Below are 26,555 nucleotides of genomic sequence, written 5' to 3'. Positions count from 1 at the left end.
CGTACAAACGCGAGTCGTTCTCTCGTGATATCGTCGAGATAGCTGGACGATCGGCGACGGATCTATCTCGTGTTGTTGTATTCTTTGTATTATATTATTCGTTCGGCGCTGCCGCGGGCTGCGGCGGCTGATCGGTCGAGATAAGTATTCGTATGAGGACTGCCGCGTATCGCGATGCATAGACCGTAAGAAGTCGCGAGAAGAGGCGGCGGCTCTATTAATAGACGACGACCGCGTCTTCCCGCACGGTATTCCCGAGATACCAAACGAGAGTCGCGTTTAATGCCTCCAAAATCTTTCTCTGACCCACAGGCTCCTTAGAAAACTTTAGAATATTGACAAGAAATTGTAAAACGCACACGAAAACGTTTTATAAGACAAAAGTAAAGGAAAAAGAAGACTAATAAGAATTATGGAAGAGATATGTGATATGAAAGTAATAAGAAATAAAAAGTAATAAGAAAAATTAAGGAAGCAGTAGTTGGTTCTATAGATATTTATAGAATTCAAATTCTTTCCTTTATTTTGGATTCTAATTATTTAACCCTATGCTGATATTTTTCTATTACTTTTACACAATTTTTTAGATATCCTAAGATTGATGACACCCTTTTCTAATAAATTTAGATGGAATAATTCAAATTTCTATATGCGATATAAACTCTGCAAAATTGTTCTTTTACATTTTACGGAAGGTTATAAGGTTTAAGAAAGTTTAAATAAATAACTGAAAAAAATATGTAAGCAATTCACTAAAGTATGTAAATAAAGATTAAACAAAAAGATGCAATTTTACAATTTTGTTTGGAATTTGACATATCATTTGATATTTTATATTTGAGTATAAAAAGATGTTGAAACAATTAATACATTTTTCTAATAAAGAATCTTTTACAGTGAAGACTATAAAGGATCTCAGAGACTTTTTTATCCTCAATGCAGTAAACTCAAGTGAATATACCTATAAGATTTCATGTCTCAGAAATAGTAGACTCTATAAAAAGAGTCCTATTATTTATTATATTAATTAAATACCATTAAATATATTAGAATGAAATCATGTAATGCTATCGTGAGAATTTTGAAACGTTAATAAAAAGCTATGCCCTAAAGAAACAGTTAATTTGAAAGTTAATTATTAAATATTTACAACATTTAAAACATTAATATTGTGCAAATAAACTATAAAATTGTACAAATGCACAAATTCCTATGTATAATAAAGTGTAATCGTGTCTGTTATGGCATATTTTGAATACAATTGCTGAAATAAACTACAATAAACAATGTCCAAAATATGAATTGTTAAAATTTATCTAGTACATCGCATTGATTACATCTTATATATCATAAAAAATAATAAAAAATTACCTTGTATAAATAAAAAGTGAAAAGTACAAGATATAGTCAAAAATATTTAAAATAAAGTACCACATAGTAAATCTCATTTCATGCACTGCAAGAAAAACGGTTGTCAAGCGAGATAGTTAAAAAACAACAAAAATCATGCAATCATAATAACGATGGCATAGAGCAGAAAAGGAGAAACAGAAGTTAGATGAATTTAGCGATTCTGAAAAGAAGAGAGAAACTTCCGATATTTCAAGCTGTTCAATCGTGCTTCTCGGCAATCAAAGCGTGTCTCTACGTTTCAGGATTTAAAATAATATTTAAAGATAAGCATCGCATAAATCTTTCAAAAGGTTGAGTTGTCAAATGTACAATTCTGAAACGTAGAGATCGGCAAACAAGATTAGAGATGAATCGCAATATTGACCTGTTTGCAGGATTCGTTTTCAATATCGTCCACGTTCTTAACGCTGAGATCCTTCAACGAGACGGGACTGTGGCTGTTTCTTCTCTTGCGTAACTCCGAATCTAGTTCCATGATCTGCCGTTCTTGGTGGGAATCCGTATCTCGCCTGTGTTTCTCGCGCTCCATAAAGCCTTGTATCGCTCTAATGGCCTTCTTATACTCGACCTCCAGTTTTTTCAATTTTTGCTCTGAATTTTCTGCCTGCTTCTGGGCGTTGCACAGTTTTAATATCAACTGCTTTCTAGTATCTTCGTGCTGTTTTAATTTATTGTCCCTCTCTTCCAGTTCCTGCAATTAAATTCTTTTTGATAAGACCAGATTACCTTGTAGCAAAACAGGCAATAAATATTTCATTAACCTTTATAAGATTCTTGAGTTCCTTGGAATCTCTGCCGAGTGGTGAACTCAAACTCGTCGCTCTTTCTTTACTCGATTCACAATCATAAGAACCATCATGCTTTGTTGTACTTTGTACATAAGATACTTTCTGTCCCGTAAATGGTGATAGATAATCGTTTGTCAACGAAACTAAAGCTGAGGGACTACTAGGTGGCGAACGCTTGCCATAATTATTTTCGCACTACAAAGTACAATAAATATAAGTTACAACAGATATAATAGATATAAGTATAATAAAAAAACCTGGTATGTAACTTTTAACACAGATAAATTTGAGAGCTTCTACAGCTGTATTATCAGTATATATTTTTCATTAAAATCATTTATTCTAAAACTAGATTTATTATATGTATACTTATTATCAATAACGTCAAAAATAAAGAATAAGATATTTAGCGTCAAGAAAAAAAAAAGAATAGTAATGCCAGATTATGATTGTATCAAAACGATTAATGTCTCAAGATTCAATAAATTTTCCTAGCACTAATATATATATCTTATTTCAAAAAATAAAAATCGATTTACTTCACCTGTGATAGCAACGCTCGATGCTTATTGTTGATCTCTGTGAGGGCGTCATCGCGTGTTTTTACAGATGCCCTCAATTGAATGATCTGCTTTTTCCTTTTTTCGGAAACCTGGCTGATCTCCTCATATGCCTGACACCTTTCTTCCAACAATGTGCTCTTCTGTTTAAGCAATCTGTCCCGTTCGGCAAGATCGTTCTCGTATTGCTGCACGATTGAATTCTTCTTGAATAACTGGTCCTTCAGCTCCTTCACTTCATCGCACAGTTCCTCGATATTTCGCACTCGATCATTGTCCTGCTTCTCCCGCAGCCGCGTTTCCGTGTCTAATCGCTCTCTGAACTGATCCCTCTCGTTTTCAAGTTCCTGTGCCCAATTGCGCTCCTCTTCCAGACTGCCGGTTATCTGTTTCACCTAAACCGCAAACGTCACGTATATTATAAATTCTCCCACTCGCGCGTGCCATTTTCTTTTTATAGACATTATTATACAATCGTAAACATCGAACAAACAAGCACGTAGAACTTATTAATCATGTATCATAAAACTATATGTTTTGTCAATGAATTCGAGTTATAGCGTAAATCAAGTCATCGCGTAATAAAAATTTCCTAACTTTTCCTAGTTTCTTTCGGCACTGTGGAAATGATCAATATTCAACTCGCGGTAAGGAAAAGAAACAAAAGCTGATAATATACTACTCTCATTTAGAAAGACTATCATAAACTGGAGAAACTAACATTTTTAGAATAAGAACGTCTATAAAATTCCGAATAAATTATTAATTAAATCCTGTTTAATACGAATTATTAGACATCTTTTTATAATGTATTAAATCACTTTTAAGTAATTTTTCTGTTTAAAGGTATTATATGTATATAGAAATATTATTTTTTAGTAATTATACGTAACTTTTATATATTTAAACTTTTTCTTATTACTATTAAGAGTTAACAAGTAATTTATAATATTATTGATTAAATTTTTTGTCTTAAAAAGATAGAGTTAAAATATTCTTATAAAACAGAGTTTATTAACAATATTAATCATCATTAAGGTATATTTTATACGGGCATACCTCTGCTTCGAGGGAAGCCACCAGTTCTTCCATCTGTCGCAACTTTTCTACATTTTTTAACGCCTGTTCCGGAGTGATGCCAAATGTTTCCTTGTAATACGAGGATGTATCTAGTTCCCTTTCTCGATACTCTGCTAATTCTGGGGTAACAGAAAGAATTTATATAATAGAGGCGTAATAATAATAATAACTATTAGAATAAATAAAATTTATATTACATTCTAAAATAAATTTGAATATTTGCACAATAATCAGGAAGTAGACAAAACGAGACAAAAAAGTTCTCTTACCTCTTTCAAGCTTGGTTACTTTTTCTCGTTCTTTTTCAAGCGATTGCTGATATTGATCTTGAGTACGAGAAGTTGCTGCTTTCTGTTCCTCATATAATTTAAAAGCTCTGGCTGCCTGATTAAGCAGGACCTGCTTCTCCATCAATTCCTTCCTCAATTTCTTCAACTCTTCCTGAACACCAGTGATTAGTTAATAACACAATAAACAATAAAATCGCAATAATTAATATAGACTTACAGGTCTTATATAATATATAATTATGTTCATAATAATTTTTCCTTCGAAAAATTCGCGTCTAAAGTGAACAACTTGCAATGATAAAAACAAGCTAGAAGAATTGAGACGAAACAAGCTATGATATTGACAATGTCATAGAAACAAATATAAACAAAGATAGTTTACAACAAAATTTGTTAAACGGAAACCTCAAACATATTTGGCAAATATTTTAAATCTCTTTCATGAAAACAAAAGTGCAAAAGAACTACTGTAAAAAAATTTTATTCCACACGTTCAATTAATTCTTTCAAAAAGAATTGTTCTTTCGATTATATTATCACATAGAAACATCTATATTATTATTTTTTTTAGTACATTGAATATTAATCAACCTTTAATTCTACGTTCGTTTTGATTACGTCCTCGTCGGAGAAACTACTGATGCCATTTCTTGCAGGGTTTCCCTCCTCCAACAGATAAATTCGCAACTTAAGCTGGAAGTTCTCCTTTTTCAGGTTGCTCAATTCATCCTCGTACTCCTTCATGGTTCTACCGTAACCGACTCCACCTCCACCGCCTCCTCCACCATCTCCTGATCGCGCCATCGTCGTTCCGTCTTTGTCCTCGGAGGAATTTTCACCATATGCTCTTGTGTTTTCACCTGAAACAGATATTTCCTTGTCGATAAACTTAAATTCGTTAAATATATGTATACGCATACACAATATATGCAATGAACTTTAGAACTTTACTATTAAATTATTAAACATTCTTCTGTAGATATAAATAATAATTTCTGCTCACACATGTATATTTAATTAATATTTCTTATGTTTCTAACGTAATTTAAGACGTCACGAACAAATGGCTAAACTATAAATTATTTATACAATACAGTGTTCATATAATTATTGCTAACACATCTGTTGCTTCACTTATTCCTCGAATACATATCCTTTACATTAAATTGTCCCGGCAATGCGTTTCCTGCACGCGGTACCTTAAAAGAGAGCAATGCGACGATATCACGTGCAAAGCTGGTGCGGGTAATCCCAGTTTCGCCTTCATGCACAATTTTCTATCTGTCATTCGAATAATCACGAATTCCCAACTCTGACCGCATTATTTCCGACACGTGCTGATGAAATCCGTATGAATTTTGAGCAACCACGATATGCCACATGTGCCGCATTAAACCCGAAATTAATCATCTTGAAATGCTCGATTTTCCTCGCTCGATCGCTCGATGTCGAAAATAAAACGATACAAATAAAAGAACATCATTCAGTTACTTTCAATGCCTAGTTTTTTACGAAAATATTCTCTAAAAAATATATTATTTCCTAACAAAATATTTCTTAAAAATATAATACAAACATTCTTAAGCTATTATTTCTATAAATTTTAAACAATTATTGACATATGTTTATTAAACGCTTGTCTGGGAAATTATTTCAAAAATAGCACGTGCTTCCAGTGTGCGTTATCAATATACGAACCTTTCATCTAATTAGCAATCTATATTTTTGTTTCAAAAAAAAATACTATATAATTTATTATTTATATTCCCTGTAGAAATATAATTTCTTTTTCATTCCACGTACACAATCTATTAAAAGTTCAGGGATTGATTTATTTCCGGACGCAATAACGGTTAGTTAATATGAATGAAGCCTCCTAGCTGACTCTCCCGAGTCCACCATATGTTTTATCGTCGTCATCGACTCGGTAGTCGTGTGCAGTGCGCGTTTAAAATTTGTCAGATATTTTTGCGTTGTCACAATTTTCGAAATAAAACAGAACCGCGATAAAGTTTTGCTTTAAATGTGAAAAAAAACCGAAAACGTACAAAATGATGAAAATTGCACATGGAAATGATTGCCTGGCTCGTAACAAGATATTTCTGTAAAACTCACGATGTTGATCGCTTTTTCGACTCGCAAGAGATCGAGAATTCGTCCTGCTAGGTCGGACTATTAACCTTTCTGTTAATGAACGAATAATCGGATATTTAAAGACTTAAATGTTAAAAATTTTTATATTAATCCGCGAATTGTTTTTTGACGCTTCAGATCCCTATCCTTGATGTAATAATAAGAAACAATTTTCAGTAGATTTTATGTTGATATCAATTTTACCTTTGTTGCTTGATATCAATTTAGCACGGTCGCGTCGCCACGATGTCGAATTGTACGTCATTCGATATAGTCCCGGGTACGTCATTCGATGAGTCCCGGGTACTCATTGATATTTTGTGAAATGTTGACGATACGCAGGTACGTGAGTACCCGGGTACCCATATATTGAAGAAAAAGTAAAAAAATGCATTAATAAAAGAGTCAGTGTAGCTTTTAAAGCGAATTCACCGAGTCAGACCGGATTTGTAGTTTACCAATCGGGAGAGTTCTTCCTGCTACTTGACAAAAATGCTCCGACTCATTCCTCGCTGATTGTCACTAGATTTTTGTCTCAAAAATCGATTACCGTGATCCCCATCGCACTAGCCGGATCTGGCCCCGGCTGACTTTTTCTTATTTCCAAAGCTGAAAATGGTCCTCAGAGAAACTCGTTTTGAGAATGTGCAGGCAATTCAAAGCAGAGTGAGAACGATCCTAAACACAATTCGTGAAAGAAGACTTTTGCACAACTTTTCAGAGCGGTTATAGGAAAGGTGCCAGGCATGTGTAGAGAGGCAAGGAATGTATATTGAAAACTAAAAAATAAAATTTTGTCTATCTGTAAAATTCGATTTTTAATAGCATCACTCTCCGAACTTTTTCAACAGTGTATAATATAGCATAAACGATTCTTATAATTTGTATATATATATTTTAAATAAATCTCACACACACGTTGTGCTATTTTTAGAATATTCTTCAGATAAGCATCTGTCGAATCAATCAGTCTATTTTCGGTCTGTCTAGGCAGATCTAACCGATGCCAAATCCACTTCGCAAGATCGGGCGGCGCCGTTGCCATGCACCTTTAAAATTAAATTATTTTGGCGCATCATCGAGCGCCAAAAAGTTTCTTTTTTAACACTCTCGGAGCGCAAACATCCAAGAAAATCTGGCGCATATATAACATATTTTTCCTATTACACTTTTAAAGAAAATTCAATATTTATATATCACTTTCTATAATAATAAATATTGCTATGCCCTTTATATTTTTTATAAGCCAATTATTTTTTAAAATTATTTTTAACGTAATAAATAAATAAATAAATTTATTAATTTTAGAGCACGAAAAGAAATATATTCAAATGCAAATAACAAGTTTGGCTATTTTTACCTTACGTTAAAAATAACTATTACAATAAACTGCGTATAAAAATTTCTCTACGCGGTCTAGACCAGATAATTGCGAGAATTTGTAAGTGGTCGGTAGTGAGCTCACACATTCAGCTTTGAAAGAGTTAATGATCGTTTCTTCTCTCTTTTCTTCTCTCCGCGTTCTCTTCAAAGAGAAGATACTATTGCATCTTTAAAGCTATCCTCATTTGTCACTTGCTAGTAATTGCTATAGCAAACAGAAAGCAAACAGTCGCGCTACAATATTCGCTACAATATGTCTACGACTTGATCGCATCAATTTATGAACGTATCGTTAACAGCAATCGCATTGCAATCACAAAATCGGGATGAATCAATATTCAGTGCACGTCTCACGCTCTACAACGATTCAACTCTAATCAGCAATAATATATTGATAATAGATGAGTCTTCAACATCTAGCATACCGAACGTGATTTCGATCCTTACTGGCTCGCTCTCGAGATTCCCTGGGAGAAGAAAAGATCAGCTGCGACCTACCGCATCCCATTCCACGAAAAGCGCGTTTTTGAAGTCGTTACATTTTTAAACGTAGCGAAATCGCGACAGGACCGAGCGGGACATCTCGCCTCACCACAAAGGAGACTCACCCGACGGCTGCACAAACACTAACTGCGACAGAACAACAAGCAGCACCGAAGATACAAGGCTATAACTTGTGGTTAAAATTATATTCTAAATGCGCGTTTGAGGTGTCGTATATAGATGGATTTCTCGAAGGTCGGACGTCCACGTGCGTTTTCCAATTGATCGCCTCTGAAACGCATGAATGAAATATCCTGCCCTTTAACTCGCGGTAAACTACTTCGGCATTTAAGAGGCTAATTCTCACAAATTTGACATTTTCTACAAATTTTTATTAATTTTGCGATACAAAGAAATCTGCAAATATAAATAAGTAAAAAAAAAAGAATTTTAAAAAACTTATAAGAGAGTAATTTAAATCATTTTATGTGAGATTTTTGTATTCCTTTATTTTTATTAATTACAGCAATATTTTATATTACAGTGTGATAAAAGATTCTGTTATATCTGCTCAGGATTGAAAATAAAAAGTTAAGAATAAAAAAAATACCATTTCTGCAATAAATACCAGAGTATATAAAGCAATTTAAAATGTTTGCATGAATACGTGGTTCAATAATCGCAAGTTTGCGACAAATCTATATCGAAATTAGCTATGTACAAGCTATGTAGACGTGGAACGTCTCCGGTGGAACACGAATGATTCATCTTGCCTAATTAACGATGTACAGGTTCTCCATACTATTCGTAGCCAAAATATCATGCTGTCGCGTTGAATAACAGCTGACAAAGATTATCCGCTGCAGCATCCTAATTCTAATTACGTCTTTTCGTTAAAATCCGATTCATATCATATTCATTGTACCTATACTGTACCGTACTATATGAGAATAAATATTACATTCTTTAAAATTTTATATTCCGCGTTGATAATATGCAGAAATATGAACTTATAAATAAAACAAAAGAAAATAACTTTTCCAGACAGATCTTTTCCTCGAGGCAAGGTATTTTTACGAGTGCGAGGATTTCGTTATGGGCGCAAAAGTTAATACAGTCGTAACGTCAAGCATAAGTTCGTTTTTCAGCTGTCATCGATGGGGAGGCCATCGCGTGTCTTAATAGCCGACGTAAAAAGCCTGGGGAACTTAAAAGAGCAGAAGAGACGCGAAAGCTTTGTGCTCCCACTAAAACAAATCTATTTCCTGTCTGATCGGTCGGTCGGTCGGCCGTGTTGTTTTCGCAATGGGCGATTTTCGGCAGAAATGCAACTGTAATATCGATTCACGCCAGCGAGTAGATACCGCGAAGCGAGAGAGCGAGCTCACGTATTTATAGATGACACATTTAGGCCAGAACGGTTTAAACTATCTTTATTTTGGCAGGTCAGCCTCCGCGGGCCTCCACTCGTTGCTCTCTCCAGATCTCCGATCTCTGGTCAGTCCCCGAACGGCAATTAAAATCTCAACCACCGACCAAAGACCTTACGCTGCTCCCGATTTCGCCTCGACGAGAATATTTATGAAAGCGAATGCGCTGTATCTCATCACTTTTGTTATTCTATTTTAGAATTCTAGACTATTGGTCTAGTAATAATAAACTATTAGTATCCTGATAGAAAAATCGATGCGAGTTTAAATAAATTAATAGACTTTCTATAGATCAAACACGGACAGATATTAAGCAAAATTAACCAAATTTATTTTACTAATTTTATAGACAAATTATATATAATTTGTCATAAAAAACCAAAATAAATTGTTATAATTATAACATAATTTAAAAAATAGACTATCAATTTAATTTCATGAAAAAATTTGCTTTTTTGAACACGTTATTTAGGGTTCTCATATTATACCGCAGTTTATACCTATTAATACATTACATCTGGCACATTACAATGATCACATTACAATATATATGAGTCATCCTACATTACTATCATCCACGAAATAGTTTCTTATTGAGCGCTGGGCTTAGAACGACCGGCACTTCTCTCTCGTAAAAGCGCGAAATTGAAGCTGAGGCTTTGGCTCGCTCATCTCCGAGTAACGAGAAACGGGCCAATAATTCCTACGGTAGACCTAGATTAGAAACAAACGATATTGCCAATTTATTTCGAGAGCCCGGCTACTAGTAGGGCGCGACGCCACGTGTTAGTGGCTCGACGACACTCGATGTGTGACACCCTAACAGACTAGGCGTCTGCTTATCGGCAGGATGTGATTGCAGAACGATAAATCGAGTTCATCTCACGATCAGTCAAGAATTGAATTTTACATGCGTGATTTCATAACATATTAAAAATACAAATCCTGTTGAAATACACGTCTGCATCGCCAAGCATGTAATGTCACGTTGAAAAATTCAGTTTACCAGGATATTGCATAACTCAAAGCGTCATGTAGAATAATCAAGAGAGAAAAGCTTGTATAGGAAGAACAGTTCAGTTTTACAGATTATTATTACAGTTTTTCAGATTATTTTCTGGAAACAAACATTTAACTTCTCGATTTTTTAATGTTGTTTACTTTTGTATTTTATAACTTAAACATATCCATATTATTATCATCATTATTATAACTGGGTCCACCCGTCACTTAACGAAATCTGATGAAAGTATTAAAAGAAACTCCTAGAGTTCTTTTAATACTAATGCTTTCGTAATTTTCTAAATTAATACATTGTAAAAATTCATGAAGTATATTTTAAAGAATTTATATTTATGCACAATGCAGAATATAACAATAAATATAAAACTTTGCGCTGAGTATCCAATGATAATAAGAATTATATGCTCTCAAACATAGGAAACCATTTTTCTAATTATAAACAATTAAAAATAAAATACTCTTTCTGCAAGTTAAACCACAGGAAGCTGCACTGAGAAAAAGGTTATACTGTGAACAACCAACATATTTTTGCTGCGAGAACTAGTTAATTTTGCAATAATAACAAAACCTTTTGTGGGAATAGCAAAGTTGAACAAAACTTTGCTATAGCAACAAAAGTTTTGCTATTATTGCAAAATTAGCTCTCGCAGCAAAAAATGTTGGTTGGTCACATAATAACAAAACCTTTCTCTCAGTGTGGAAATAAATGCGGAATTATATTTTTCTCCTGTGTTTCAGAAATAAATACACGCTCTGTCTCGCTACTTTGTTTGTACCGTTCGAGTGGTTCTTCTTCCCCTACCACGTCGTCACGAACACGTTTCTGGACCCCCGAAATAAATGCTCGCTTCCTGTAACGCGAGATCGCGGCAGACATTTTTCAGACAATGATACAAACAATCATTTCGGTCGGGATTAGAAGACTAGCTAATGTTATTAATGACATCCATATCCTATATGCACTAATTTCGTTTAGCGACATGCAACTCGACCTTGACCATTTTACCATTTTAGATCCCCTCGAGAACCGAATCGAAGTGCGGATGTGGTCCAATTGATATAATTTAAGCACTGCTAGATTGTTACGATGACGTAGAACAAATCATGAAATTTGGGTCGAGCAGTTATGCTCTTTCAAACCCTTTAAATTTGAAACATTTGAGATGAAAACTTTGAGAATCATATAACCAGGATATATTAATATCGGCCGATTATATCATTGACAAAAATTAGCAACACTTCATTGAATTATTTATTTAAGATTAGTGCCTTCTTATATAATATCCATAAACTTTAATCAAAAGATTAAATCCATATGAGAAAAGATCAAATTAAATCACTAAATAATTATTAAAATAATTTATATTGATCATTAAAATTCATATTGTATTGCTAAATTTATCTCTGCTAGTATACTTGTAACTTTAAAAATTAATCTTATGCAGCATATACAATTTACATAGTGTCGCAAGTTTTCTGTACATCGATCTCTAGGCCAACTCTTACCAAGCAGATTCTCCGAAAGTGACGGTCTTCTTGGACAGATTCACGAACGAGATCGCGGAAGCGTAAAAATTGGCAGATAAGTACCTACATAGTGCGAGACGCACGGTTACTATACTCGTCGTTCGCTCGAGTACAACCGCGAGCGAGAAAGTTCGTTGGCCTCACACCACGGCGTGAGATACAATTACGCGGCCATGGTGTCACGTGCTTACGTATATCTTTCTTTTTAATTAAGAAATATAAATAAAAAATGAGCTTTAGCTTCCGCTATCCTGCTCCATCCAGATCAAACACGCGTAACACGTAGATCTTGTTCCTGTTCTCATTCTTCTCATTATTCTTAAATTAGGTTGCATCATACTTCACTTTCCCTCAAAAATTTATCGCACTATGGCTCACAAAATATGTCTATGTATAAAAGTGTATAATGCGCAAAGGTATATTAAGTATTTGCAGTGTATTGAACTCGGGTCCGTGGGTTCGCTAACAATATAAAGCCTATAAATGACAGTGCGGGACAGTTATCCTGGCGGGATGCAGGATATTCTCCCTGATCCATACACAATACGAAATCTCCGTATAACAATGCCAAACAATCGCTGGCTAACGGCGGAAAATGCAGATCATGCGAATGGGAGTAACGAACTGTATACCGCGGCACACAAATTAGCGGCGACCTCCTATGCATTTTCACGTGGCCTCTGAACGGACGAATGCAAATGTTCGTTGTATATGAGAGCGGATGGGAAGTACGGAGAGGATATATGCGTTATCTTGAATATGAAAACTGGAGATATACTCATTCCAAAATTATTCCGATTAGAAGATTTAGAAGAAAGATAATGCATCTTAATACCGAGGTTATTCTAAATTTAAAAAATCCATTTGCGTCTGATCACAAAAGGTATATTTAACGTGTGGGCTGAGAAACGCGCTTTATGGATTCTGCGTCGAAAATAGTTCATGTTTGTGTTGGACGGGCAAAGCGCGCCGATCAAAAATTTGGATATTAAACCCGTAAAATTCAATTGTTAGGTAGAAATAGTAACGTGTACGAAAAATATTTGTAAATTAAAAATAATCTGAGTTTTCGAATTCTATTGCTTCCGACAAAATTTTAATCTACATTTATTCTCTCTGTAACTATATATTTGCTTTGCCTAATGTTTTTTAGTAAAGATTGATTAGAAAATTTGACAAATTTTCAATTTAGAGAGTATAAATTAAATTCCAAGAGTAGAAACAGATAAAACTTATCTATTAATGAATTCTGAATTTTTTTGAAGAGTATTGAATTAATGATTAAATTATTATTACAAATAAATTCATATAAAAAATAATAAACACCATAATTTGCTGTTAAATAATAAGGAAATTTATGTATTCTTGTAGAGATAAATGCCTATCAAAATAGATTAACTCTAATATTTCGCGATCGGGACAAATTGTAGCTATCTAGGAGCAGTATAATTGAAAGTGTGGTCAACAGCATCACATGCACGTTACATCTGCAACCATAATTGGAATAGAACCGGAGGGGGATTCAATTACTTAAGGGAAATGACCAATAAAGGTAGGCGTGCAGGGGAAAAAACCACATAATCGAGTCACCCTATCGTGCTCTGCAATATCGATGACGACTCGCTCAAGAGGCGTACCGATCCGTCGAGATATCTGCCGATATATGATATAATCTCCGCTACAAGGTCGTAAATAATAAATACGAGTGTAATCGTTCGCTATACGATCGCTACGATCTTCCGCCTCGCCTTCGCCTTTATAGAGCGTAAAATTATATCCGGCTATTCTTAGGAACGCTCTTCCCGGCGAAAGAAATATTAATTGTACGCATCATCGAAGAAGCACGACACACACAGATAGATAACAGAAGGAAAAATTTAAAACATTTAATTATCTGATCTTGGAACTTCGCTTCTTAGATTTATAATTATTTCTTTTCTGCCTCATTTAAGCTTTATTTTTATTTTTATCTTAGCTCAAATATTAGGAATTTTATAATTGGTTATTATTAATTAATTAATGCGATACAAATTTATTATGCTAAAGACTGGCATAATATTATTGTATCAATAAAGATTTACCAATTATATCACGTTACTTAAGTTTGACAAGATACCTATACAAATGTTACTCACCGTTCGTCAATGGCAGGGTTTGACTCAATGTGATGTCCTGCAACGGCATATTGGTGCTGCAATAAAATAGAATATAGATAAAAAATTAGTCACAGTATTATTCGATTATTAATATAAGTAAAACATCTTAATTTTGATCATAATATAAAATACAGTAAAAAGTAAATATATATATAGACATTTCTTTATATCAATTTCTTATAAATATACTAAATGATTCTAATGCTTAACACGTGCAAAAGAGTGTTACTGAAATATAATCGTATGAAAAAAACAAATTCCATACGACAAATTACTTTAGCGTTATTGGAATGGAATGTAATGAACTAATGAAAAACGGTGAATGAGTAGCTATTTCCGGAATAAAACCAAAAATGGTAAGAAGGTACGTGCTTCTGGTGAGATATAACGAGGACCGAATTAGATAAAACGACAAAACGTTTGAAAAGGATCAAAGTGAGCATCGAGGGTTCTATTTTCAGGACTCCAATGGGACGTTTAAAGCCAAAAAACTGACATAACAAAGCCAGCCTCGACACGTAAGCGAGTATACAATGATTTACAAGAGCACGAAGAGCGCGAATAAGGATTGCCTGCCAATATTATTAATAGTACGTTAGTTATTAATAGTCCTGCAGTTTTTCGAAACATCGCCCTCGCAACTTTTTATGATGATTAAAGATTTAAAAGTAATGTATTATTGTCATGTATTAAACTTATATTTATATATCTAAATTGCAAGAACTACAATGTATACATAATCGTGTATGAAGGAATTTTAATGTAACATTTTTCGTTACAAACTATTTTTAAAAATAAATAATTTATAATTTATATTATTAGTATTTGATTAATCTCACATTATATTCTTCTGTAAATATATGTATTTTCCATGATAATTGTTAAACGTATATTATTTTTATCAACTGAATAAAATCAATTAGGTAATTGTTAAGTATTTATGAGAAAAAACTATGACGCTAACAAAATATTTCCATCAAAAGTTTTCAGTACGTAATAACGAAACGTAACAAGTCATTTTCGTAATGACTGCAGAACAGAGCCTATTGTGTGAAATTAAGTAATCGTTTATGCGGAATTTATTTCGTCCGGGCCTGCCAAGCTCTGCCTAGAAGTCATTACTGATACAGTTTAAGGTGACGCAGTGTTTGCTACGAGAGTATATTAATTCACTGCAGCCGAGCCGTCTCGCAGCTCTTTCGGGCGACGAAAGAGCGGCAGGAAACCACAGGGTTTCCAGTAAGGTTTTATTTAGATTTCACGTAAATTCTATTTCTCTCTCACTCTCTTCAGTTCCGTCTTCCGAAACGTGAAATGGATAATTAATCTACGCTTCGCGCGTCCTTTACGTTATACTGCATGACGAATCGCACCAACGAGCCGATGCACGATATCCAAGAAGGATATGCGAGATGTTCTAAAATTGGTATAATTGTCTTTGAAGAGATCGTAAGAGTAGCTAAGAATTACAACAGTTGAATAACGCGGTTAAAAATTATAGTTTTGTTTTTATTAGACTTATAAACAAATAGAAGAAAGTGGGGCAAAGTGGGCATGTATAGGGGCAATAGCGGCAAAGTGAGCACTTGCAATCAATTTTTATGTATTATTATAAAGTTATAATAATTGCATTTAAAACTTCTATTGGAATGTATAAGATAATAATAATAAAAATTAAAAATTACATTGTTTTATAATAAATACATACAAATTTATTGCAAGTGCTCACTTTGCCCCACTCTCCCCTACAGACCGTGAGACTTTCCCTTCACTGAGAGAAATTTCTGGTGACGCTATCCAGAATTCAGAATCAGTTTACCAAACAATATAGTGAATAATCGTGTAACAAGACATCTAGTTAATAATACCAAACTATCTGATAAGCGCATGTCTGATTAGAATTACAGCAATGTTTAGATATGTTTACCAAACTGTCTAGTATAATTATTCACCCGACATAAAAAAAATTATTTATTTCGAAATTTCATTACTATTTTTTACCTAAATTTGTTTCTTAAGATGCAGTCTATGATTATAAATATTTTCTCGTATGTGAAAAACACACTTACCTTGGTGGGATTCGAACTCAGGACCTCGAGACATCTGCATCGTGAGCCAACTGCCTTACGTGGTAGACTACTTCTTAATTCGATGTAAGCGTTATATATAGTCTACATATGTCATAACCAGCGCAAATATATAATTTTTCAAAAATCATTTTAAGAAACAAATTCAGTTTAAAAAGAGTAATAAAATTTTGAATTGGATATATGATATAATATTTCTTAATGTCCGGTGAATGTCAGAAACCAGTGCCGGCTCATTATGAACTTTTGTGTTCGTAACTATATAGTAAGACGGAAAAGAAAGCGTCTTAGCGAGAAACAAATGACTCGCGGCATCACACGGCCGGGTACCACACGTCTAGAAAAGATTACCAACTGTCTAGATACCTATAACTAAATGTCTCTGTATAATATCGACTACTATGACGCGTTAAGACGCCGTTATCAGAATTTTGGATGTATGAACCACATATCGCATACAAGTTCACTATGCTACGTCTCACAAAACGAGTATAGTTTTAATCACCAACAAATTTCTCTCAGTGTTTCAACGAGATGCGTTATGCTTTACAGAAATCTGCAGTAATTTCAATCTCTTAATGCTAATACTTCGTATTAAAAATTAATACAATAAATCATTTAAAGAGCGATGACTCAATACAAAAATTTCATTTAAAAAAAAATCCTTCGAAAATTATTAAAAAATCTATATATTGCTGTGTACATGTACTTCGATAGTTTAATATACATTACGTTCTATCGCTGCGAAAGATTAATCATATTCTATAGAGAATCTTTATCATAAGGTAAATATTTATACTATAATTTTGCAATAAAAATAATTACTAATGTAGATCTTAAAATATAATGAATACCGAATTACGGTGTAAAAATGAGTCCATCGCGGAATAAAGTACATAAAAATCTAAAGCACATAAGATTCCGTCATTCGCGTAAACAGGAAGAACAAATCCAAATAGTAAATACATGATAATATAGGTGTGAAATACAAGCTAAAAGCACACAGTGACACAGAATCGATAAGGGGACTCACGTAGTCTTTGCTTACAAAATTTTTGGAAATTTAATTTATTGATTTGGCGTTATTTATATCAAATAGTTTATTTGAAAGCTTATTGTTCTGTAAATATATATAAACCTGATACAAAATTTCCATTGAGAAAAAACTGAATATATAAACTTACCTTTCGTTAGACTTAGGTATATATAAACTTCTTAATCTCAATCAGGAGATAACACACAGACTATTTATCGTAAGAGAGCTTCATGTTTGACTGCTCGAGTCACTTTGATATCTCGTCAAACCTCTATTTATCATAGTATTAGGTACAGTATAAAATAAGCAAAAAATATGTTATTTTTGTAACGACTTTCTTCCAATTAGAATTTTTCAGGTAAAACTATACAAAGTAATTAATTGTAAAGTAATATCTTCTTACATTCGCATGCTATTAATTTATAATTATTTTATAAAAAAATAAATTAGATGTGATAATAAAGAAATGCAAGAATTAAAAACGTTACAAGGCAGTTATAATAATTAAAGAAGATAAAATAAATTAGAAATAATCTACAAAAAATGTGTAAAATATAGGTCCCAAAAGTTATCTTAAAACTGAAGAAATTATTTATTAGTTATTAAATAATTTTCAATATTCTCTGTCATATATTCTTATTTGTTCCAAAAGTAGTTTTTAAAAATAAAAAAACTAAAGAAATTATAAAAATAATAAGCCAATGTTTAAAAAATCGAAAGGCGTTACTTAAGCACGATTTAGTATACTAATATTACTTGCAGATTTCTAAGAATAGTTCTTAATATCTTATGTACAAAATCATTCAATTCCCCTAAAACAAAAAACGGCAATTTACAGGTTCTTTTGCGAAGCGTCTACCGAATCTCGTAAGTTAGAAATAACTGCGCCATGGGAAGCGTCCGCGAATCATAACGCGCAGTAGGATCCGTGCAAAGAGTATCGCGTTTCGTAGTAAAGGCAATATTCTAAGAGAAACACACGGTCGTAATATAGGGCCGTGACAAAATGTGCTCAGGAGCATTAAAGATCACGATGCGAGAAGATCTATAATGGGTATCACGGAAAATGTACACTTTCCCCGAAGAGCGAGACTCACGAGTCTAATCTCAACTAGAATCACAGCTGCTATACAATTGGCAACATATATATAATTGCCAATTACAAAATCTAAATTAGACTTATTCTACAGATACACTATTAGATATTATACAAATAGAATTATTTATATTATAATATTGATTACTATATGGCAAGATTATTGTGCAAATTATAATGTAACAATACTAAGAAAATAGCTTGCATTTACAAAGCATATTGGGTGTGTCGTATTCGTGCACATAATCTTTGGTTATAATTAGAAAATAAAAGACATGTGGTAGACATAAGGAAGGTAATGTCACCATTTCATATGGTTGTTACGTAAGAGAGAATTCAAATGTATACGATATACAAATAGCGCATGTGTCGTTCGTAATTACTTGTACTCGTGCTTACTATAGTGCCTTTTCCGCGAAAATATTCATAAAAGTTATTTTATGCGTCAACATTATCATAGATATTTTAAAATCCAAATATCTATTGGATATTCTATTGGATTTTGATAATTAACCTAGGTGTTGAAGAAAATTAAATAACAAAACACGATAAAATAATGAAATAGGTGATAAAGGTGATAAAGTGTAACAAAGTAAATTAATGGAATTTTTCAAAAAAAGTACATATTTCTACTTTAAATATCATAAACTTCTATTTATTTATATTTCTGTATCTATCTCACGTTAAAAACTTGCTGTAATAAAAAGCCTGCATGGGATAAAAGATTAAAAAGCAAATAATGGCGCGAACAGTAGATTATTTTCGAATGACATAATATTCAAGCTATTTTTGTAGGCCTCTAAGAAACAAATCGGATCTTATTTCCTCCTATATGTTGCGGTAAGCAAAACGCTAATGTAAGTGCTACAGACCCGAGAAAAATAGAACTTTTATCTTATTTCCTTATTGTTATAAACATATAAATATTTTTTCTGAAATTTTAATGTGTTAATTTTTAAAAAATTATTTAGTTATCTGTAAACTATCATTAATATTCTAGCTGCAGTATTTAAATATTACAATGTGTATATGTACATACTGTACATAATGATGAAAAGAAAATCAATCCTATTGAGTTATCAGCTCAGGAAATTTTCCGACTTGATAATTGAGTTCTCTTTAACACATGCCCAAGCAGCGGATGCAGAGGACACGTGCACAACTGGCGGCTTTTCGACTTTACTCCTGCGTGCATCCGACACCGTTATATTAAGCACTACCCTTACACCCAGGTTTAACCATTCCGGATACGGACTTCTCAGAATTTTACAGTTCTACCGGGGACACGCGTGTCGGATGACGTTAAAGGGTCCCAAAGACAAATGCAAGGCGCGCATTATGCGATAACGCAGTTCGTTCACTGTTGTAATTATACGCGTTGCGTGAAACGATATGATTCACTTGTGTGCTTTTGTATGACATATCGTGAGATGATTCAAGTTTAGATTACGGTGAAGAGTGAAACAATCTGTCGAAATTTAATTCCAATTTTTCCAAAATTAATATCTTTTGCTGCGAACTATATTCAAAACTATATAAAAAATGTTACTATTACTAGAGCCACCATTGTATTAGAGAAAAAATATCTTGCTAATGTAAATAATTTTAATTATTTTCAATTTAATCTTACTTAATTTTATTTAATTTCATGTATCTGATTTTACTTTGCTTAATTTAAATTTAAAACTTTACATATCTTCTGCATGTCATCGTTTCAGAATTTATAACAATAATGAATTGGACGTTCGTAATAAAGATAAAATTAAAAATCAAATATATATATATATATAAATATGCGACATATTAAAATGTAAGTTTTGTTTAAAAAAATGCAGAGTAGCAATTCGTAACATTTGTTTATTGATCTTATTTGACAAATAGAATCTAGACAAAGGCATCGCTTGTAAGCACACGGAGAAGAGGAAGTATAGTTGATGAAAGGGCGCACCATCAGTTATCATCGTCTGACAACATGGTGGATGTAACAGATAATCGATACGGAGTGTATAACAGTCGGTTGTAGCAGCAGCCACATGGACCGAAATGTGCACGCGTCTCAATCTTTGATATTAATAATTAGAACATTATCAAAAAGAAATCTACAGACCATCTTATTAAGTGATTTACATTAACTTTCTCATCCTTTTTTTAAATTATAAAAAATCTCTAACAGCAGAAGTCAAGAAAAGTGAAAGAATAAAACATGAAAAACATTAAGCTAAAATTGAATGTATAACGTAAATCATCGTCATTCATCACAGCTAATATTGACGTTGATATAATTAATATTAAATAATTTATATAAGTAAAACAATTATAGTACTAACAATAATATTGGCTCGATCGAAGAGAAATATACGCGGTACTTAATATCGCTCGAGTCTCTCACTTTTCTGCCAAGTTACCTCAATAATTGTTTTGTTGCAATACCTATTAGAATATTCATTTAATAAACAACAGCGAATGTGATGTATTTTCATGCGAGATAATTCAGACTTTTGCTTTGGGGTTACCATACATGTAACTATCACGTAGGTGTCAGCCGTGCAAAGTTTCCTCAATTAACGGTTCGTTAAACGAATTGACCGAGCAGTTAAATAATTAGCTGGATCCTGTCAGTAGAACTTTATTTACGATACGATGTCGCGACTATGTGCCCGTATGAATAAGTTATCCGCTGTCTACGGCAATAATTTCGTTTTTTTTTACTCAATGTTTTATTCAATTATTTGACTTCTGTGGGTGTCGAAACGAAGGGGTCTCTTTCGGGGTCATTGCAAGATATCGGAATAATACTTAAAGTATGTAGATTAATGCCATGTATCTTAAATTATCTCATGCATATGCACTCTGCGATACAATAGCGACTGACAGACTGTCCTGATGGTTATGTACGGTAGAAAAAAATTATTACATTCTGAATGTGAAGTAAAAGTACCGCGATAATTTCTCAATAATTGGCCAATAATAATAATCAAATAACAATCAAAATAATAATTATATTACTACGTCATAAAATATCGTCAAATAATTTTTTAAAAAATATTTCCTGTATTTGGTACAAACTATAATCAAATTCTATGATGCACTATTAATTTTTATCAGACTATGCAAGTATATTAAAATAGACGCTAGCTACATGCACGCACGTTAAAGGATACGCGATAAAGAGCACAAAGAAGGCAAGATAGCGTCATTAACCTGCATTAACCCTTTTAACGCCGATAATACATTCGACGCAGCGAAAGTATACCTAATATCCGTCGTTTTCGACAATAAAAACACGGTATGTTTAATTTTCTAGCGCGATAAACTGTTTCAAAAAATAAATTTTAATTTTTTTTATAAAAAAATTAATTGTTCGCGAATACATCAATTAAATATTTGTAACATTAAAATTCTCTCTGCAAACATCAAATCTAAGTTAGACATTTTTATAACTTAACGATAAGACTAGGATGTCTTTACAAATCATTAAGACAGATAGAAGCAATTATTGCAAATTTAAATAATAAAAATATAATATACTGAGACTTACTGGGCTACCTGATTTTGATAATCAAAAGAATAAATCAATGATCAATCGGATTAACTACATATACGGCACTCACTTTCGAAAAGAATTATAAGGACCCCAGGCGCCGCCGGTCCTCGTGGACGGCACATTCTGACTCTGGATAGAATATCTGCAGCCACCAAGAAGCATATTCCGCAGCAATTCGGCAACGATCACGAGGCGAAAACACGTGATCTGTCCACGTGAACGTCACTAAATCCTCGACACTGTATGTCACGGTTATCGCTCGAGCCCCCAACCCTCCCCCCCAAAAAAAAATCTTGAAAACAAGATGAGACGCGTACCAATCAACTCTCCGCGACAAATACAATATCTTCTAAAATTCTAAAAATACTAACGTCTTTTATCCCTTAAAAAAAACGACTCGGGGGACACGACAGTGTTCCTCGGGGGAAATCAGGTCTTCGTGGACCACGACGACGATCCTCCGCGACGATTAACCGCCAAAATCGCACTCACATCCTCGCGTAAATCCTCGAAGCATACCCCCCGTCTCCTCGTCTCACCCTTTGTTGCACGAGGGATGAGCATACAACGAGTTCGGGATCGCTCTGCTCGAGAGAGGCAGCGGCGTTAGCGCGAACGTACTATGCTCCTCCGCGCGTAGCTGGACCGATCAATGGAATCAGCTCTCGCGCGAGATGACGCATCAGACAATTCCCCACGGACGTTATCCGATCTCGCGCGTGTCGCGTGACAAGAGCGAGATGTTCGCGGTCGATGTCACCAGTCGGCGATGATCCCGCGACGATTCGCGCCGATCTACGCACGATGGACCGCGGATCTCGTCGCGCGCGACCTTCCGCAGAGGGATGAAAATCCTTTCTTCTCCTCGACGACTCCGAGACGTGACTGTGACGTGACGAGGCCCTCGCTATCTTATCTCGACGAGATGATACCTCGGGCTGAACGCGATCCACGCGTACGTAAAGTCCTGCGTCGTCAGTCAGTCCAACTCCCTTTACTCGAGCGCTCGGTGAATCCTCCGACGTACCACGAGGATCGTGTTACGAAACGTCACTCGCGCACCGCGCAACGCACCGAAAACGACTGACGGCGGGCAACACGAGTCGGGCAGAAATAGAGGGATGGAGGCGAGGGGCGCGGGGGACAACAGGGGAAACGCGAGGGATGCGCCGTGTCGACCGTGGAATAACGAGAGGGGAGAGAAGCAAGAGGCAGCATCACTTCTCCGGCGTGGCGAGACTTCGGGGGAAAATGCAAAATCTCTGAGGAACTTGAAAACTTAAAGAATGTGAAGTGCCATAAATCTTAAATATTATTCCACACATTTTTGTGTGTAAAAATCATGTTCAGCTTCTAGTTTATTATCTCTTTCAGATTCTTTTTTAGATAAAATTCAATTTTAAAATATTTAATTTTTAAAATACTTGTTTCTTATGTTATAGATATTATATTTAAACACATATGTACTACAATTTGACAGATACTTATACTATTTTAATAACCAGCAATATGGTTTAAATAATATCTATTTATTTTGCGGAAAATCGATTTTTTCTCGACGACTTCTTTTTCAAGAACGTTCATTATTTGTAGGACTTAAACTTATATATATTTAATTATTTTCTATAAAGACAATAGATTATGTCTGTTAAAGTAAATCTCGCTGCTCCTATATTTAGATAACAAAATCAATTACAATTTGTTCGTTCGGTGATTAAACGAGTATTCGTAAATTTCGATCAAGAATACGATTTGTATTTATTACGAGTTTCCCTGGCCTTCTCGCCTTCTCCGTTATCGACGAACGTGTAAATCAGCACGCAATCTAGCCAATGTAAACGCCGCTACACTGTCAGATCAAAGAACAGAAGGGAAAAGGGACTCCACGAGAGAGCAACGCACACATGCATGCGAGGAAAGGGGGGAGAAACAGCGCGGGAGGACGAACGAGAGGGGCAGATTCGAAGGGCCCCGGACGAACTAACAGTGAATGACAGAAGCAGAAAACGGGGAGTGCGGAAGGTCGTAAAAACACACACGAAAACGAATCTAACGTCGATCGAGGAGTCAGGGTTTCTCAGCCGAACGATTATGACAATTTTGCAAGTGTGATTCTGCCCTACTAAAAGAAAAGGGCCGTTATCTGCAAAAATTCACATTTTGAGTCATAAATTGATTGACATTTTTCACTTCTCGAGGAATTCATTGGACTAAACAAAAAAACCGTAGCTGCAACCGTTATATATAGGGTAGACAAAATAAAGCGTAACAAATTTTTATCTAAAAAAAAATTTTTCAAAATATTATAACAAAATTTAAAATATCAGGAAATTTTTAACGGAAGAAAGATTTATTATAGTGTTTTGAAAACGGCTCGACGAGATCTGCAACTTTTATCTTAAAGAAAAAATCAAATTCTATTTAAGAAATTAGTCGCCTTTAAAATTTCTTGAAAACGACATCTATGACATGACTCACATCGAAATAACGTGTCCCCCTTCGAATCAAATAACTTTTATTTGAAACATTTTTTTCTAGAAACAATATTTTTGGAGATAAAAATTCACACTTTATTTTGTCCATCCTGTATAAAGGTATCATTTCCTCCGTAACACCACTACTAGAAAACTGCAGATGCGGCAGTTCTATGAGTACACACAAGTATATCTAAGCAAAAATGCAGTACCTGCTTTTCTTACATTCTACAATATAAATATTGTAATTTTAGCTTCACAAAATTATTTTTAGTGCTCAACTTCGATCATATCCCGATTAACTTAATCGGCGATTAATTTATCAACTAATATTATTTCCTACATTATTTCGTCAACATAGGTAGAGCTACCTAAGTATCTTTAAGATTAGAAAAGACGACGAATTGTTAACTGTGTAGTCAGAAATTTCGCTGTAAGCGAATTTTTTCGGTTGAATTAATCTTTTAATTAAGTTAATAGAAATCTGATTGAGGTCGCCCTTGACGTTTGTGGCTGCTTTTGAGATCGACAGACGGGCGCACAGACGAGAGATTGATAACCGCTGAGATATGTAAGATGATCCTTAACCCCGCAGGGAGATAACCACTGTTAAATGCAAACAGTGAGTGAATTCACGATTTTATTGTGGAATACATGTTGCGAAATTACGTGACATGACAACGTCTGAATGTCACTTTACTTTCTTACATTCCTTTCGTCAATGTGGATTAACTTTAATCTTAGTTCAACTTACTTTTTATCTTTTTCCAATTATTGGAACTAGAAAAAAATAAAAAATAACGGCTATTTATGGGTAAATATGAACAAATAATGGACAATTGTAATTTATATATAATTAAAAGAAAACCGCACTTGTAAGGATACTCGTGTCAGATAAAACTTGTTCGATTCTTTTGTTTACTTTTAATTGTTTTGTAAGGTAAACAAAAAAATTATCTATAAACAAATTTCGAACAATGAAATACCATATTAATTTTGTACAAAATCACACTTTGGTTCTCAAGTAACTTCTATCTTAGATACGAGAGAACTTCTTATTGTAACTCCACTCATACGAGGATAAAAAAGGATCTAAAAGGCGATAGAAAGACAAAGAGAATTCACAGAAAAATAACATAATGGTTCAAAAAGCGACAGACCCATTAATATCGATTAGGCAAAGGCCGGGTGATTTATAAACAATACGGAATACGGAACGCGGTGACGTCACTTATTATCGTAATTCACACGAGTAACGAGTCGAATCTCCGGTGCGTCTTGACAGAAACGGCATCGCACAGAGCAGCGAGAGGGCAGAAATATATGTGTCTATTTATATTTACAAACGCAGGGCCCCACGTGCGAGTCGTAGCACTCGTAGCGAGCAAACGCGCGGAGGGGGTCGACGGAACAGAGGCGAAGGGGGATCGGAGAGTGTCGAAACTGCCAGCGTGATTTACTCACATGTCGAACTCCGCCGTCGGTGCGAGCGTCTCCTCGAATTCCGTCATCGTTGAATCGTTCCGGCAGGCTCACCGCATCCTATCACACCGTATCCTGAGCGTCGAGACGCGTGACGCGCGTAGTCAACTCGGCCGCTCGGCGTCGCCGTTACTTTTCAAAACGATGCTTCGTGAGGTGGCCGCACCATTTGTCGCGGCGCTCTCGGTTCTGCCAACCGTCCGTTTGTGGTCGCGCGGTCCTTCAGGTCTGCCAATCGACTGAAATATCACTACTACCGCCGGCTCCCGTACCGTAACTTATAAAAGGGCCGGTATCACAGTCTCCGATTAAGGTGATCCTAAAGCTGTCTGTAAAGCACGGTGTCCACGATGCAAGAACTGTGTCCAAGTTTCGATTTAAGCCAATCAACTTGCAGCTCTTACAGAAAAGTAGCAGTTTCATTGGCTTAAACCGAAACTTGGACACAGTTCTTGCATCGTGGACATTGGACTTAATACCTACACTCGTTTTTAACAATATTTGCTTCGTATAAAAATTCTACAACTTGATGTTACAAAATGAGGGTGCAGGTTCATTCAATAGACATCA

At 34.5% G+C, this 26,555-nt stretch overlaps 1 protein-coding gene across 5 annotated transcripts in view; it reads right to left on the bottom strand.

Moving 5' to 3' along the window:
- LOC112454623 (centrosomin) overlaps positions 1-26,082 on the bottom strand; it is a 32,457-nt gene extending 6,375 nt beyond the window's left edge. The window contains exons 1-8 of one of the 5 annotated variants that reach the window (XM_025016122.1): positions 25,968-26,082; positions 14,246-14,301; positions 4,723-4,991; positions 4,111-4,282; positions 3,821-3,960; positions 2,746-3,156; positions 2,175-2,396; positions 1,778-2,104 (exon numbers count right to left, since the gene is read on the bottom strand). In XM_025016122.1, the coding sequence (XP_024871890.1) occupies positions 1,778-2,104; positions 2,175-2,396; positions 2,746-3,156; positions 3,821-3,960; positions 4,111-4,282; positions 4,723-4,991; positions 14,246-14,301; positions 25,968-26,014 (1,644 nt within the window). In that variant the 5' untranslated portion in view covers positions 26,015-26,082. Of the gene's footprint in view, positions 1-1,777; positions 2,105-2,174; positions 2,397-2,745; positions 3,157-3,820; positions 3,961-4,110; positions 4,283-4,722; positions 4,992-8,072; positions 8,283-14,245; positions 14,302-22,096; positions 22,296-25,967 lie in introns of those variants that run through there. The other 4 variants (XM_025016124.1, XM_025016121.1, XM_025016125.1 and 1 more) reach the window with 4 other exon arrangements.
- Between the last annotated feature and the right edge of the window lie 473 nt (positions 26,083-26,555).

Source organism: Temnothorax curvispinosus, unplaced genomic scaffold (genome assembly GCF_003070985.1).
Source record: "Temnothorax curvispinosus isolate PA1 unplaced genomic scaffold, ASM307098v1 QBEX01005182.1, whole genome shotgun sequence".
In the NCBI taxonomy this organism is placed as follows: Eukaryota; Metazoa; Arthropoda; class Insecta; order Hymenoptera; family Formicidae; genus Temnothorax; species Temnothorax curvispinosus.
The sequence above is the reverse complement of the archived record's forward strand: the minus strand, read 5'-3'. Positions and strand labels throughout refer to the sequence as shown.